Source organism: Chlorocebus sabaeus, chromosome 7, assembly GCF_047675955.1.
Source record: "Chlorocebus sabaeus isolate Y175 chromosome 7, mChlSab1.0.hap1, whole genome shotgun sequence".
Lineage (NCBI taxonomy): Eukaryota > Metazoa > Chordata > Mammalia > Primates > Cercopithecidae > Chlorocebus > Chlorocebus sabaeus.
In genome coordinates this window covers 51,367,121-51,383,223 of record NC_132910.1, presented here as the reverse complement: position 1 = coordinate 51,383,223, position 16,103 = coordinate 51,367,121, and the positions used below count along the sequence as shown (strand labels likewise).

The 16,103-nt window shown below is 36.8% G+C and overlaps 1 protein-coding gene across 2 annotated transcripts in view; it reads right to left on the bottom strand.

Moving 5' to 3' along the window:
- Positions 1 to 993: 993 nt before the first annotated feature.
- DAPP1 (dual adaptor of phosphotyrosine and 3-phosphoinositides 1) overlaps positions 994 to 16,103 on the bottom strand; it is a 54,440-nt gene continuing 39,330 nt past the window's right edge. Inside the window, exons 5-9 of one of the 2 annotated variants that reach the window (XM_007999379.3) lie at positions 10,278 to 10,325; positions 8,820 to 8,882; positions 8,029 to 8,114; positions 5,764 to 5,851; positions 994 to 3,796 (exon numbers count right to left, since the gene is read on the bottom strand). In XM_007999379.3, coding sequence (XP_007997570.1) covers positions 3,728 to 3,796; positions 5,764 to 5,851; positions 8,029 to 8,114; positions 8,820 to 8,882; positions 10,278 to 10,325 — 354 coding nt within the window. In that variant the 3' untranslated portion in view covers positions 994 to 3,727. The other variant, XM_073017505.1, reaches the window with a different exon arrangement.

Genomic DNA, 16,103 nt, shown 5'->3' with positions numbered 1-16,103 from the left:
GCCAAGGGTGCCATCTTTGTTCACAGCTGAAAATGTGACACAACTTACTATCTCATTGTCTGTGCACTGGAGACTCTGGTGAAATAGCTCCTTTAGATTTTGCTGAGGAGGGACTGAGTAACAGTCAAGAATGTGCTCTGAATCATCTTTCCCCTCTAATGATGCCCATATTCCATCAACAAAACATGTGTACTTCAACCCTTTCTGTCTTCAGGTGAATTCTTTCTTAAGAAGGCTATTTCCTTTTACCTGCCAGTCAGCTAGACCTGTGCTACTCACAACGTGGTCCACAGACTGGGCTGTTGTGCACACTGTTTGCTAGCAAGATAAGTACAGAAATGCCCATTTTAAGTGTTGAAAAACTTACAACAATTTAACGTAGTAACTTTGTGTCTGTTGAATCTGATAATAGTAAACTGGGATTGTGATATTTGTATTTTTTGCTTGATTTTTCTAATAATTTATTGAATTTTATGAGACCTCAGTCTGTGATAGATTATAAATTAAAAAAAAACAAAAACAAAAGAAAGAAAATCAGATCCTTTGCCACAGATGGTTTAAGAAACTCTGCTTGGCATTATGGTCAGACAGCCTGAATTCATAGTGAGCAGAACGTAGGCTCAGCCTGGCACTCTGCTATGTAGTATACTTGACTAGGAAGAGTTTGGTAGAAACATGGATTTGCTGCAGAGGATCTGAAGTAGTGGAAAAGGAAGGAAGTAGAACTGACCTTCTCCGTATAATAGTTCTCTTGCTTTCTACTTGAAACAAGGACAGAGCATAATGCCCTGACCTGCATGCCAAGCACTTGTGAGAAATAAGGAGAGAGGAAACCACTCTCTTGCATGCCATGTGGTTGGGAAAAGAAGGGTCCTGCCCTACTGAGTTCTCTGATGTCCAGCTGTTCTGGCATAGGGTGAAGGTTTCCCCCAGAAATAGTACAGATACTCCTTGACTTATGGTGGGGTTCCATCCCAATAAGGTCATTTTAAGTCAAATATATCAAAGGAGGAAATGTATTTAATACCCCAATAGACCCTTTGTGAAGTTGAACAATCCTAAATCAAATCATGATAAATCAGGGACCATCTGTATTAGCCTTCCCTCACCATGTTGGTGTCTCCATTGGTCCACAGAAAACTGCTCCTGTGGGCCAAGATCTTCCCAGAGGGAATTCTGAGAATAACTGCTAATACTCTGTCTTAATAAGTTCATACCTGTTAGCAGATAGGTCATAATGCAGATATCCCACTCTCTTTTCTCCCATATTCCCCCGCTCTGATCTGCCATTGGCACAAAACATCCTCCCTCTTTTTGGACTTGGAGAAATAGCTGAGGAACCCTCACAGGCTCCACTTAGGAGTTAGAATCATTTCTTTGCAGGAATGCTGAGGGCAGGCAAAACACCTAGCCTAGTACTAATTACATAGCAGGTACATGTTAGCTCACCCTTTTCATGTCAAAACCCTCCAACAAATTGTTTTATCCCCTGCTGAAGCACCTGTTCCATCATATAGCTTTGTGTACTTCTCTTACAGTAATTGCCTTATTTACTGCTATATACATATATGTTTATCGTTTTGTCCATATTCAACCAAGAACTCCTTGAGGTCTTGGACTACTTCTTCAACTTCCAATCCTTTGTGGTTAATAGTCTAACTGAAGTGAATTCTTCATTGCTATTTATGATATTAATCATTGTATATTTCTTTCAAGTTACAAATATTAAAATATATTTTAATAGCAAAATAGTACATACACAGCAAAATCATGCTCTTTTTAATAAACAGAGTCAAAGAATATAAATAAACAGGTTACGTTTTATAAAAGGTAAACATAGTAAAACACAGTATTACACACAAAGAAACACATTTCTTTCTAAGAAAACAAACATAGAACCATACACATCCGTGAGGATTCATTTGTAACTTCTGGTTTTGTTTTGTTTTGTTTTTTTTGAGACAGAGTCTCACTTTGTCACCTAGGCTGGAGTGCAGTGCCATGATCTTGGTTCACTGCAACCTCCACCTCCCAGGTTCAAGCAATTCTGCCTCAGCCCCCTGAGTATCTGGGATTACAGGCAACTGCCACCATGCCCAGCTAATTTTTGTATTTTTAGTAAAGACAAGGTTTCATCATGTTGGCCAGACTGGTCTCGAACTCCTGACCTCAAGTGGTCTGCCTGTCTTGGCCTCACAAAGTGCTGGGATTACAGGCGTGAGCCGCCACGCCCGGCCAGTAACTTCTTACTTTACAAATGACACAATGCATTTTAACTCAACATTTGCTTTATCCCATATAATACAAACATAACAAAATACATTTAAAATGGTGTTGAAATACACAAAAATTTAATGTAATTTCTGAGTCTTAGATGTTTAAATAAGAAACTTCTTTAACCAGGTATCCCTTTGGACTGCAAGAGCAGTTTATATCATAACTTTGCATCATAATCTTTTTACTCTCAGGCTCTTCAAGCATTTTTATCTTCTTTGAAACTTCTATCTAAACAAAAATAGTATTAAAAAAGATAACAGAAGGGGTTAGAGTCTACCAATGAACTGTGGACATCAGTATCTCATTCTTCTGTTTGTCTCCTTATTCTAGTTTGAAAAAGCTTTGGAACATATTATTACCTATCATTATTACATATTTCATGTAGCTTTAGTGTTACTCCCCCAACTGGAAATAGAAGTTGCTCTTTAGTAAGGCCCGGGGTGCTTAGGGAGCAATGCAAGATTTTTCTTACATCTCTTGGGTCAACCCTATACAACTAATTCTGGGAAAGGAATTGTTAAAATACACTGTCCTCGAGAAGTGTCTTTTGGTCCATTTGGAGAAATGGTTAAAGATAGCTCAGTGCTTACAAGCGTCTATTATGATTACCCTCATGACAATAACTATTATTAAACTAAAAGTTACCTACTGCTTTATCACCCTTCCTCAATTTTTGCTTTCTCACTCTTTAAAACGTTTACCCCCAAAGGGTGAAAATAATGGCTTAAAAATTGTACCTTCATTTACCTTTATTACACTACCTAATTGCCCATAGGACATCTAGCTCTCACAGTTTTATCATTAGAAGCAAAGGACTCACCAAATTTCTGAACCTTTTAAAAAGAGAAAATAAATGCCACAAGCATTTTCCATTTTAGTTTTGGAAATGTTCTTGTTTTTTTTTTTTTTTTTTGTATAAATGGGGAAAATTAAATTAAAAAAACAAAACAAAACAAAACAAAAACCTCTTCCCTGAAAATATATGATGTTTGCTGTCTCAGTATAAATCCTGCAGAAGTCATCTAAGCTTCTAAGTATCTGTTTCCTTCCTGGTTAATAGCACAACCTGGATGTCAGACAGGCTGACCATGACTCAGAGTGGGACTCTAGGCAACTAGTGTCAATAGGTTTGGGGACCACAATGAGTGAAAACAAAAACCCTTCCTCTCCTCCATTGTGTGTTCTACGAGTGAGCAGACCTAAGAGTGGTGGTTTAAGCACTTTCTATCAGAATGGTGATTGCTTCAGCATTCTCAAGGAGATGGCAACATCATGGAGGGGCAGCAACGTGAATCAGCAACGTGGTATATGGGTCCCAATCAGCACTGCTTCTGATTTGTTTTTAAAGGAAAATCCTTAGCTGGTTTTCATTTGAAGCCTGCTGCAGATCACAGCATCAGGGAACATTCCACCTTGCTCCTGGGCCAGAGCAGTCTTTGGCAAGAAAGATCTATTCAAAGATGAACGACCGAGATCGGATCGTGCCTTCCCCTTGGTTGAGCTGTTTTCTTATTTGTGACTGTAATAAAGCACACACACGTGTATCCATTATTGAGTGATTGTAATGAACCCTGGATTCTAACAAATATTAAATTAGACATTTGATTAGTAAGGACGTCATAAAACTATAAGTTAATTATCATGTGCCCACCCCCAACTGTAAGCTAATTATAGTGTGTCCAGAAAAATTTTCTGCATTTTTTTTAGGACACATATTGTAAAGTGATTGCTAAAACATGTACAAATTGGGAATTGGTCTAATACTTATAGTAATCTATAAAATGCAATAGTATTCAGTGAGTCAAAAGAAAAATATAGATCTAAAATTAATATGAAAAAATGTTCACAATATATTGCTAAGTGATGTGAGCCGATATAGAACACCAGCAAGTGATTTGTTTTGTTTGTAGTTTGTATATTATCAATAAAGATGCTATGAACATTATTGTAACATTTTTTTAGTGGATACATGCACTCATTTCTCTTATACACCTCAGCGTGAAAATGCTGAATTATAGTGTAAGCATACATATAGTTTTAAAAGAAACTGCCAAGCAATTTTTCAAAGTAGTCATACACATTTTCATTCCCTCTAGCAATGTAGGAGAGTTCTAGTTCCTTTGTTAATACTTGATATTGACAGTCTTCATTTTATCCATTCTGAAGGGTGTGTAGTGGTACATCATTGTAGTTTTTACTTCTAGCAAGTGATTAAATTTTGTTTTTAAATATTTATTTGTACAGAGAGAAGTCTAAAAGTGTGTATACTTGATATATTGTTCTATAATTCTTGCATAATGATTCTGTGTTACTTTGATAATTAAAAATAGAAAGAAGAAGAAATTAATTCATATCTGAGCAAAAGTTTCACAAGGCAAATTATCCCTCACTGAATAATAAATACATTGGAACAATTTAAAAATGAATGGTATACTTATTTGAATTTCAAACTGAAAAGATAATTGAAAGCAAAAGTCTCAGTATCTAGAAAGGAATTTTCACATATGAGACAATTTTACAAAAACTAATTAAGAAAAATGTTTTATGTTTGAAATCATCTGGCTGGGCATGGTGGCTCACACCTGTAATCCCAGCACTTTGGGAGGCCGAGGCCATGGATCATTTGAGGTCAGGAGTTCGAGACCAGCCTGGCCAAAATGGTGAAACCCCATCTCTGCTAAAAATATAAAAATTAACCGGGCATGGTGGCGGGCTCTATAATCCCAGCTATTAGGGAGGCTGAGGCACGAAAGTCGCTTGAACCCGAGAGGCAGAAGTTGTAGTGAGCCAAGATCACACCACTGCACTCCAGTCTGGGCAACAGAACGAGACTCTGTCTCAAAAAAAAAAAAGAAATCATCAAAGCTTTCAAGATGGTATTTATAGGAAATTTTAGTCAGCTTTAAGGACAAGTTCTTGGCTAACAACTCACTAACTTGCAAGCACGTGAAAAACACGTAGAAGATTGGTGAAGTTTTGTAAGTACTCACTCAGTCTTCTCCCTGGGAGATATATAGAGAGCAGACAAAATAAACCAACTTTTGTCCTTGACCTGCACAAAGTGATGCTTACACTGGAAACTAAGCTAAGTTCCTCTGGCAAACTGTCTTCTCTAACAATTTAAGAGGCTTTTCAACTAGAGAAATAGGTCGGCTTTCCTCTGTCAGACCTTCTGGTCCTAAATGTCCCCCTCCAGACAAAGCTGAACTAACTGACACACCTTAAAGGAAGTCTGATAGGTGGTTATTAGGCTAAGGCTCTATGTCTAAGACCCAAATACAGCTTAATTCTTCCTTTTTTACAACCCTGTCTTCATCTCTTCTCATGTCCCAGAAGAATTAACAAACTGTTCCGCAAGCCTGGAAGTAGGCACCCAGACACCTCTTTGATTCTCGGGGATAGTCTGACTCTTTTGATAGAAATATGTTTGAAATCATCAACATGTTATTTCTCAAGACTCGACATCTGAAGGCTTAAAACTCTCACCAGTTTCCAGCGTAATATCTTGATCCACTCATCAGCTTCTACTCCGGTCTTTGCACAGAGATAAAATGTCCTGAATGGAAATACCAAACTAATAGGACAAAATAAAGAACATAAGATATTGCAGATGATTAGCTCTCTCTCTATATATATATACATAGGTAGGTTGATTATATATATATATAGAGAGAGAGAACACTAATTAGAGTATTGCAAGGGAAAAATGAATTGATAAAGGATCCAGGTAAGTACCTTGAAGAGCTGGTATATATGGACCTGTTACTGCTAGCAAACTGCAGAAATGTTAAGGAAGTTGTAGATTCATATTACTACTCCAGGTCAGATGTATATACTCGAATAAGACTTTGAAGAAGAAAGAAGCATGTTCAGGACACCCCCAGATCTTTTTGTGGTTTATGTCTTAGGCTAACTCTAATACTTATGTATTTATTCAGCTGATCTCTCAAAGATTTCTCAAAACCTTGTGCTATGATTCAAAGAATAAGCAAGACAGGGAAGTTTGCTAAAAAGAACTCATTTGTGTTAGCTTGCTTCAATGAGGATAACTCTGCCTTCCGTGGTTGTTGGCAATTTCAACTATCGAGACAGTAAAAAGAGACAACAAAACTCAATTAGTGATTTCTTCCATCTCTGACCAAGAATCAGTCTCTGCTTCAGGGATATGAACTTTCCTACTGGCACAAAATACTTTTCCTAGATATAGAGTAATTTTTCATTTGACTGTGTCTGATTACCTAGTTAAAATTATGCAAGCGATAAGAAGGTCAGCCCTAAATTACACATTGAACGTACTTCCTGTACTTACAGTTGAGATGCAGAATACTAAAAATCTTTTCTCTTTTTGTGAAAAAAAGTCTTCAGGAGGGTTTCTTAAAGCCTACGCTGTATGTTTTGTTGAAGCCAGCAATTAGTATTGACTAGGTAAGAGGTAAATCCTTGTGCATAGAAGGTAATACCTTGATGTGAGGTCTAGTGGAGGGTGAGTGGACAGTGGTGGGGAGGGAGTGATAGAGTGCATATACTCGAAAACTGGTTTCTGTAATCGTCATTGTTTGGTACTCCCTATGGGAGACGTTATTAACTGTCAATTAATACAGATACTTTTTCCTTTCTCTTGCTAACAGAACCCCAAGCAATAAATCCTAATTTGTTTAAGCCAATTATCATCAGCTGCTGGGGATGGCCATGGCACCTGGTCTTGGCCAATGAGATATAAGGGACAATCTCATAGGGGAGTTTCTGGAGAAACATTGGTTTTCCTGATAAAAAGGGACAGACATGGCTGATACCATCCCTACATCTTTCTTTGTACTTTGTTGAAAACATGAGACCTACAGGTGTAGTAGACACTTGAATCCTGAAGTAGCCAGCATGAGAAAAGGCCAGGAGAACTGTAGAGACCCTGGACCTGACTTGTCACCATAGCTGCTTGCCTCCTGATTTTTGGATATATGAGAAAAATAAAGCTCTGCTAGCTCATAGGGCATGTCTATGCAAATTTTAAACAAGACACCCATTCTCAGTTGATATTATAGAATTAACATTAATTTCCTCAGGTGTAATAATGATATTGTAGTCCTATATGTGATATTTTATTCTTAGGAGACACATACTCAAGTCTTTAGGGGTAAAGTGCCATGATATCTGCAAATTACTTTAAATTGATTCAGGAAAAAAAAAGTGGATAGACTGGGATAAAGCAAATATGGCAAGATATATTAATAACTGCTGATGGAGGGTATATAAACGTATATCTTTCAACTTGTGTGTGCTTGAAAAACTTTAAAATAAAAGGTAGTGGGAAATAAGACATGCCTTTCTCAAGACTCTTTTCCCAGTTAGAACATTTTTTTAATATAGTAATTATGTTAGAAAAAAATATTTTTGTGCCATCTGCCAGGAATCGTCATAACAATACAAATCACCTGTCATTAGAGTCAACAAAGTTATAATTAAAACGGGGGAGAGAGCCTCAAAGAAATTAAATTGTCTAAGATGTAAATGGCATCCTCTACATGAGTCATACTTCTCCAGTACACAACGTAAGCTGAACTGACCTGCCTGTTTGTTTAAGCTACTTTAAATGAGGTGTTATGTCACGCTCAGCTGAAAACACTCCTAACATGTAGGCATGCCCCTCAGATCTGAACTTTGTAGACATTGAGATATACAGCTTTCTATTCCTTAGCCAAAGTAAGTGTCTGGCAAGAAGACATTAAAAAATGTTTTCTTAATAAAACGACTTACCAAAAACAGTTTACCCTTTCTTGTGAATAATCAAATTGTACAGCTGAACATTCTGTTAGGTCTAGGATCCGAATTGGTTCTGGTGACTAAATAAAATAAAAAGCAACATATATCATCTTAAAAAAACAAAACAAAACAAAACAAAAAAACAGACAAATCTGTCCCTCACTTATTCCCCTCACAAGTCTTCCACTATGTGCAGTTGTCAAATTTCACTAACAGGACTGACAATAGAAAAGCCCTACCAAGGGAAGTCCTTGGTTTTGGAATGAGCCTTTCATAAAACTGGACATTAAGATACTGTCTTTATCAATTTACTGATGAAGTTGGATTTTAACACGTGGAAGAGAGGCATATTTTTCTCTCATTTTTAAAAAACTTCTACTTTCTTAGAAATTTTATATAAGAAAAGCGAGAAAAAATAATTTTAAATTGACTTAATGAAATGGGCATGGGAAATGGACAGACTGTATTTTTAATAAAGAGACAAATTGCTGCAGAGAGACAGTTAATAAATTGTGGCAAGAGAATAATTACATTGCCCTAAACAGAGGGAATTACATGCCCTGGGGAACTATAGTTTAGCCAATCCAAGAGAGCAATTTCTGGGATACACATCTCATCTTTGCAAAATAACTTTGTTCACTTCAGGAATCAAGATTTCATATCTCCAATCATTTATTATGTGTTTCAGGTGGATATAAAAATAATTTCAGAGATTTTAAAGACATAAGTTTCTTTCATCTAGAGAATTGATTTTTAAAGGAAAAATACATTATCATGTTTCTCACCATCTGGTCTTTGTAGTATTTCAGTTCATTCCTGTGCAGAGTAAACCATCTTGTTTTCCAGGTCTGAGAAAAACACACACACACAGAAACACACACACACACACAAAGTTTTGAATGCAGGAATGCAATATTTGAACCAGATGATTTACTTTCATTTTAAAAGTATCTAAAAAATTAAATACTATAACCCTGAAAAAATTCTTGTGTGTCATTTCTGAGAAAAAAAGTTTCAAAATATCTATAAAAATTAAAATAATTTCTTGAATTAAGCTCATAATGAAGGCAGGTATATCATTAGTATATTTTTAAATACAAAAAGAATCAGTCTATCATAAATATTCAATATGATTTATAACAAAAATGAAGGCAGATATATCACTAGTGTATTTTTAAATACAAAAAGAATTAAGTCTATCATAAATATTCAATGTGATTTATAACAAACCACTACAATTTCCACTTTATTAACCCTATAATAAAGATAAATATTGTTCTTTGAGTACCTAATATGGACGATACACTATCATTGGAGGCTTTATATATTATACTCAATCCTCACATAACAATGCCAGTGTTATTATTCTTGTCTTACAGATAAGAAAACTGAGGTTTAGGAACCCTGACTCACGTGCTATTCTAAACCTTGCCTAAGAACTCCAAGGTATCAGTGGTAAAAACCGTCGCTGCCCGCTGTTACCTTCTTACATACAAACAGCATCCTACTCTATCCTGTGTGGCAATGTGCCCAGTTAAAAGAAGTAACAGAGGATTTAAACATAAGTATGCTATGAATATGAATACTCTCTGTCCTCAGGGAGCATTTGATCTAGAAGTGACACAAATAACAAAATTATTTAGGCTAATTCCAAGCACGCCAGTACCTGTGAGAGGTTAAATACTGTGACTCTTAAAATAACAAGGAGCAGGCACATTCTATGAAGGTCTTCTTGGCACATCCAGATGAAACAAGGGAATTCTAAAGATACAATCTCATAAATGGGGGAACATTTGGATACTCTGAACTTGTAAAAACCTAAATTATATTTTTCTTTGGATTTTATAACATAGTTTCAGTAGCATCAGTGATGTTTTGGGCCTATCTTTAAGGAAATATTTTATACAATTTGACTTCTTCCTTGTTTTAGAAAAAGAACGAAAGATGTTCTAGAGTTAACTGGCTATCTTCATCCTCAATCATTCCATTAAGAGGACTATATTTTATTGACTTTTAACTATAGGCTATACCTATGCAGGGCTTTGCCGAAGAATAGTCAAGTCATTTTCCAGAATTTCGACTAATGAGCCATAAAATGGACTCTTGAATCAGGTAAATATTATAAGTGGGTTAAAATGAGCAGGCAATTATGCTTCCAAGAAAAACTATCAAGATGCGAATTGAATCTACATGACGTGTTCTCTTCTTCTGTGGTTGGCATGAGCAAAACCATACTTCCTTACCTTGACCAGGCCTCCCTGTTTGGTGAGGTAACCTTCTTTGGTGCCCAGCTGAAAAAGAAAAGCACTGAATGAAGCCCAGAACTGTCACAACAGGATGTTTGTCCTTCCTTTCCTGTCCTATTTTTAAATGAAGAATGTTTGCATTTGATCTTTAAATTGCTGTCTGTGATTTTTCACCTAGGCACTTGAAAAGCTTCCATGTGCTGTGAGAGATTGTTTTCAGATTGGATCTACTGGCGTCATTCAGTAGCTACTAACTCTAGTTAGCAATTTTCAAACAGTAAACCACATCGTTTCACTTATAAAAGTCTGTGTTTGTCAGTGTGTCATGTGAAATCCAGCTGTTTGGATTGTTACAGGGTTATTAGTACATAAACACGCACACATCTATTGTCAATACGTTTGGGAGACTGGATTAAGAAAACAAGGATGTTTTTACTTCAGGGCTTCCCAGAGTCTGTATTATGCTAATATACTTTGTAAAGTTTTAAGAGGGAACCTTAGAAACAGCATTTTTACCATTTATTTTATCACATAGTCCTCTTCCCCAGCTCCCACACTCTCTTGAGATCCATGTTCCGAGAAACAGACTGTCAGGAGTGTAGATTTATTTACACCTGATTTATCCAAAATGACTTTGAAATAAGAATGAGCCAGTTCTTTTAACTTATGTTGTCATTAATTTAAAGGTAAAAACAACAGCACACACTTAGCTAGCACCTATGAATTACAAGGAAGGGTGGAGAATTATGTGAACAGAAATTTGCATAAGACAAGTAGCCTAACATCAAAAAATCTATCATTTCATAAATTCCAGAAGAAATTCAATTCCTAGTAGAATATTTTGTTCAAATGTGATATCATCCTATGTCTTAGTAAGAAACAAAATTAACAAAAATTGGGAAGTGATTTGGTTGACACCAAGGTTCTTTCTATGGTAATTTCCAGAATATTTTTTTCTGAGGTGAATTCTCCCTACCAAATAAAAAGAGGAACAACCATCTCTACCACAATAAAAAGAGTTAAAGCAGGAAATAAGCAAACACTTCTTTTAAAATCTTATGATTTAAAATTAAGGATAAACTGCCCAAATGTTCACTTAAATAATAAAAATCAATATTGGTGAATTTGATATCTCATAATCAGTGTGATTTATTTTGACATTAAAGAAATTGAATTGACACAATTGAGTTTAGGTGTTATATTATGGAACGGCAAAAAGTAATTATTTGGGGCTTTTACAGGTTAAAACCTGTAGAGGTAAAATAACTAGGAGTAAATTGTTACATAAAAGATCCTGATAGAATTATTTACTGAAATCAAGCTAGGGAATAATCCCATCTTACCTCCATCCAAACAATATAATATAAGTGTAGTATTTTTCTAAGGTTTTGATAGATAAGTGGAAGGCTGCATGGGAAAGCACTGAGACTATTAATTTTATTCAGGGTCTCAAGATGGTAAGAAAGTAAATAATTATAGAGCAGATTTATCTTTAAAAATCTATGATCTGTAACAGAAAAACTGTTTATAAGAGCCCCCATTGGGGTGCCATCTAAATGTTCAAAAACAAAGGACTATCCTTTCTGCCATCCTACCTACCTACTTGTCTCCCAGCCTTAAATGTAGTCAGAAGCCAACAGGTCAGGTAAAGCAAGGCAGGCATGATGTGTGTGTGGAGGGCTTTCAAGCACCTTAGTACAAGGTGGTGGAGCCCAAGCAGGGCACAGGGAGCCTCTGTATGGACAATGGCGGTGATGGTGGCAGCAGCAGCTGTGTGCGAGGCATTGAAGCCTGGCAGGGTGTGAAGGGCTTCTGCCTGAAGGGGTGGATTGGGCAGCTACTGCACAGTTTCAGAGCCAAGTTGGGCTAGGTAGGCATCTGTAGTGAGGGTGGGAGCAGCAGTGGCCTGGAACTGGGCATTGAAGCATGACTGGGTGATTGGAGTGTCGGGGTAGGGGTTGGGTAGTAGAAACAGCGATGGGAGATTGCTTATATTCAATTGATCATCACATAAGTAGTGTACTGAGGATGATAAGATCCATATTTTCTCACTGTGGGAGAAGGGAAAAAACTAGAACGAACTTTGTGGTATTGGAAGTATTGTTGTGAACTCATGGATGGATGAATGAATCGATAGATAAATACAGATGTAAAAGTATGTAGGTGTACATGTATGTATACATACATATCTTCTCAGCTCTGCTCACTGAGTGGGCTGGGAGAGTGACATCCCAATAACAATAAGTACATAGTACCTAGATGTCGATTTCTAAAGTACTATTCTGAGGAAACAGAGCAGGGTTTCTTGGAGAAATAGCTGGTTCTAGAGTAGCATACAAAGAAAGAACAAGATAAGTCTGAATCATCCTGCTATTCAGAAAGTAAGAAAGTTCTTAAAGAATTTTGAGGCCAGGCCAGGCACAGAGGCTCACAACTATAATTCCAGCACTTTGGGAGGCCGAAGCATAAGGATTGCTTGAGCCCAGTAGTTCGATACCAGCCTGGTTAAAAATGGTGAAACCTTGACTCTACAAAAAACAAAACAAAACAAAACAAAAACAAATAGCTAGGAGTGGTGGTGCACACCCGTAGTCCCTGCTACTCAGGTAGCTGAGGAGGGAGAGTCACCTGAACCCAGGAGGTCGAGGCTTCATGAGCCGTGATCACACCACTGCACTCCAGCCTGGGAGACAGAGTGCACAGCGACAAAAAAAAAAAAAAAAAAGGAATTTTCAGGTCGTATGAACACAGACACCATTGAAAGGGCTCTTTCCCCAACTGGCCAAATCAGAGAAATTTTGAAGGATCAAAATAAATAATGATAGTTAGGATTATAACCATTTGATATAAAATGATTGAAAATTTTGAAGAATAAAAAGCTTTTCCTTATGGTAGAATGACAACCAATAAATGTAAAAAGGAATAAGAGAATCAGAGAGTCACCATTTGATAACAACCATAGTAATGATTAAACCAACCAGGAAACATCAGTAAATGCTAAAATTGGCAAGTAAAAATTTAATAAGCAACAGAATATTCTTATAGTCTCAAATAACCTCTCCCCAAATATTTTTTAATAACAAAGGGAATATGGTGACTTTAGAGTGAAGAAACCTGGTGGACACCACTTAAGGAATCAAACACACCATAGTGGGACAGATTGCAATTGTGTTATGTCTGAGAGGATGCAGTGAGGAGCACAAACAAAGCATACTTTTGTGGTATTTGTACCCAACATGAAAAAACCTGTATCTAATCATGATTCAATATCATATAAACCAAAGTTGGGGAACAATTTACAAAATAACTGGCCTTTAAGTTTCAGATGTGTCAAAGTCACCAAATTAAGGAAAAACTGAGGACGTGTTCCAAAGTGAAGAATATTCCAGAGACAGGACAGATAAGTGCAACTTGTGCTTGAGAACTGGTTCCTTTTACTCTGAAGGACCTTACTGAGAAAACTAGTGAAGCTTGAATGAGATCTGTGGATGAAACAGTGGCACGGCCTCAATGTTAATTTTCTAGTTTGAAAGGCTCTATGTGGTCATGTAGGCAAATGCCGTTATTTTTGGAAACACACACTGAATTATTCAGGGTGATAGGGCATCATGTAGGCAATTTACTCTCAAATGGCTTGGGGAAAACCAAGTTCTGTGTACTATTCTAGCAATTATTCTGTAACTTTGACATTATTTCAAATAAAAAAGCATGTAAAAACGTAATAACGGATTAACTGAATAAACTGATATACTCAAATAATGGGATATTATGGAATTTGTTTAATGGTGTTTTAGAAAACTAAGTAATTACATGAAAAAAATGCTAAATATATAGTTAATTAAACAAGAATATTACAACTCTACAATGAAGAGCTCATTATTTTACGTGTGTGTGTGTGTGTATACACACACACACACACACAAAAGGCTGGAAGGATAAACAACAAAATATTAAGCCTGAGAAGAGTTTCAAAAACAAAATACTGGAAAAGGGCAATATGCAAGGAAAGTGTCCAAGAAGAGGAACTATAAAATGTGTCAAAGATTACAGAATAAAAAGAGAAAGATATTGCCAAAGCTAAGGAAACAGAATTTTTAGAAGGAGGGAGTTGTTAAAAATGTCAAATACTACAAAAGGGAAGCTAAGGAAACTAACATTTTAGATAGGACCTATTATGTCAGGAACTTGAACTATATTAATTTCAATCTCTACCAACCAACTAATTGGTATTTCACATTTAACATGTCCAAAATAGAGCTCTTCTTTCTCATCCCCTTAACCCACCCCTCCAGCAGAGTCGGTCTTCTCAGTAAATAGCAGGGCTTCTCTGCCATGACTCTGCTACTCTTTCTTTCATGTGTCACATTCAATCCATGTGCAATAATCTTTTTTTAAACAAGCTCAGAAGGTAAAGAATTTTTATGTTATGCACAAAAAGTACTATTGAGATTTTTGGGCAAGATAATTCTTTACCATTCTTTGAAGAATAGTTGACCCCTGATCACTGTTGGGAAACAATTCTCTACGGGTCTCTTGTGTTTCCAAATGTCTTATGGGCAAGGCATTAACAGCTCTTTGTTGCAGACTGATATTTAAAGCATGCTTATACAAGCAGCCTTGGAATATAAAAATATTTCCCTTCAGAGCAAAAGACATGTCTACTGATCATTAGAAAAGATTTGGGTTCCCAAGGCTCAGGATTCCTCTCCTGTAGGGCAACCCATTATGGATATCAACTGGCCCTTTCAATGTTGCCCTTTGGGAACTTCGACTCAGCACAGGGAACTAGCACAAATACTGATATCCTAGCTCTTGCTCTTCCTGTGCATAATAAACTATTTTTCATCTCTTACCTAGAAGTCTTGTGTTATCCATCAGCATCCATGAAATTGTAGCAGGCTAACTTGTTAGCTTGCAAGCAGGGTAAAGTCAGACTCTTCATGGCTCTTGATACTCACTCATCATGATAGTAGTGCTGCAAAGCATTGCACCAGCAGAAACACTCATATTTCTAAATGTTCAGCTGGGAGATGCTGCTCTTTGAAAACTCCATTGCCTCATGTGATCTGACCTCTCATTACCTCAATAATCTCACCTTCTACAACTTTTCCTCTAGCTCACTTCATCCCATAATTCTGACCTTCTTTCTAGCCTTTGAAACACCTCAATTTAGTTCCCACTCCAGGGCTTTTGTACCATTTCCTCTGCCTGCAGCACTCTTTCCACATCTTGACATGAATCACTCCTTCCCTTCAGTGAAATATCTTACCAATGGTTCCTCCTCACAGAGGCCTCCCCTGCTTCCCTCTTCTCCCCTTATCCTACTTTTTCTTTTCATGATGTATTACCATCTGGTATTAGATTACTGCATTGATTATTGTCTGTGATCTTCACTAGAATGTGAGCTCAGTGAGGGGAAGAGGACCATTGTCAAAATCACTGCCAAACTCCCAGTGCTTAAAACAGTTGTGAGTGTATTGGAAAAACTTTAAAAAAAAAAGTTTGTTTAATAAATGAATTAATTAAATTTAATACTATCATGGGAACTCAATGCTATGTTGTTTATGAGACATAAATAGCAATTTCCCCAAATGCAGTTACTAAAAGATGTTAAACAGTTTTACACAATCATCTGCATTTCTGGGCAGTGGGGCATCTTTCACTTTCACTTCAAACAAGAAGTTCTCTTAATTCTCTTCCTCCACTGCTAAACCTTGAGCCAGAACTACACCCCAAAAGGAAAATGCAGAAGTCTGAAAACCCTCAGGGCTCTCAGACTGGAGATGGAGGTGCAGCATCATGTAGCCATTTGGGGTAGCAAAT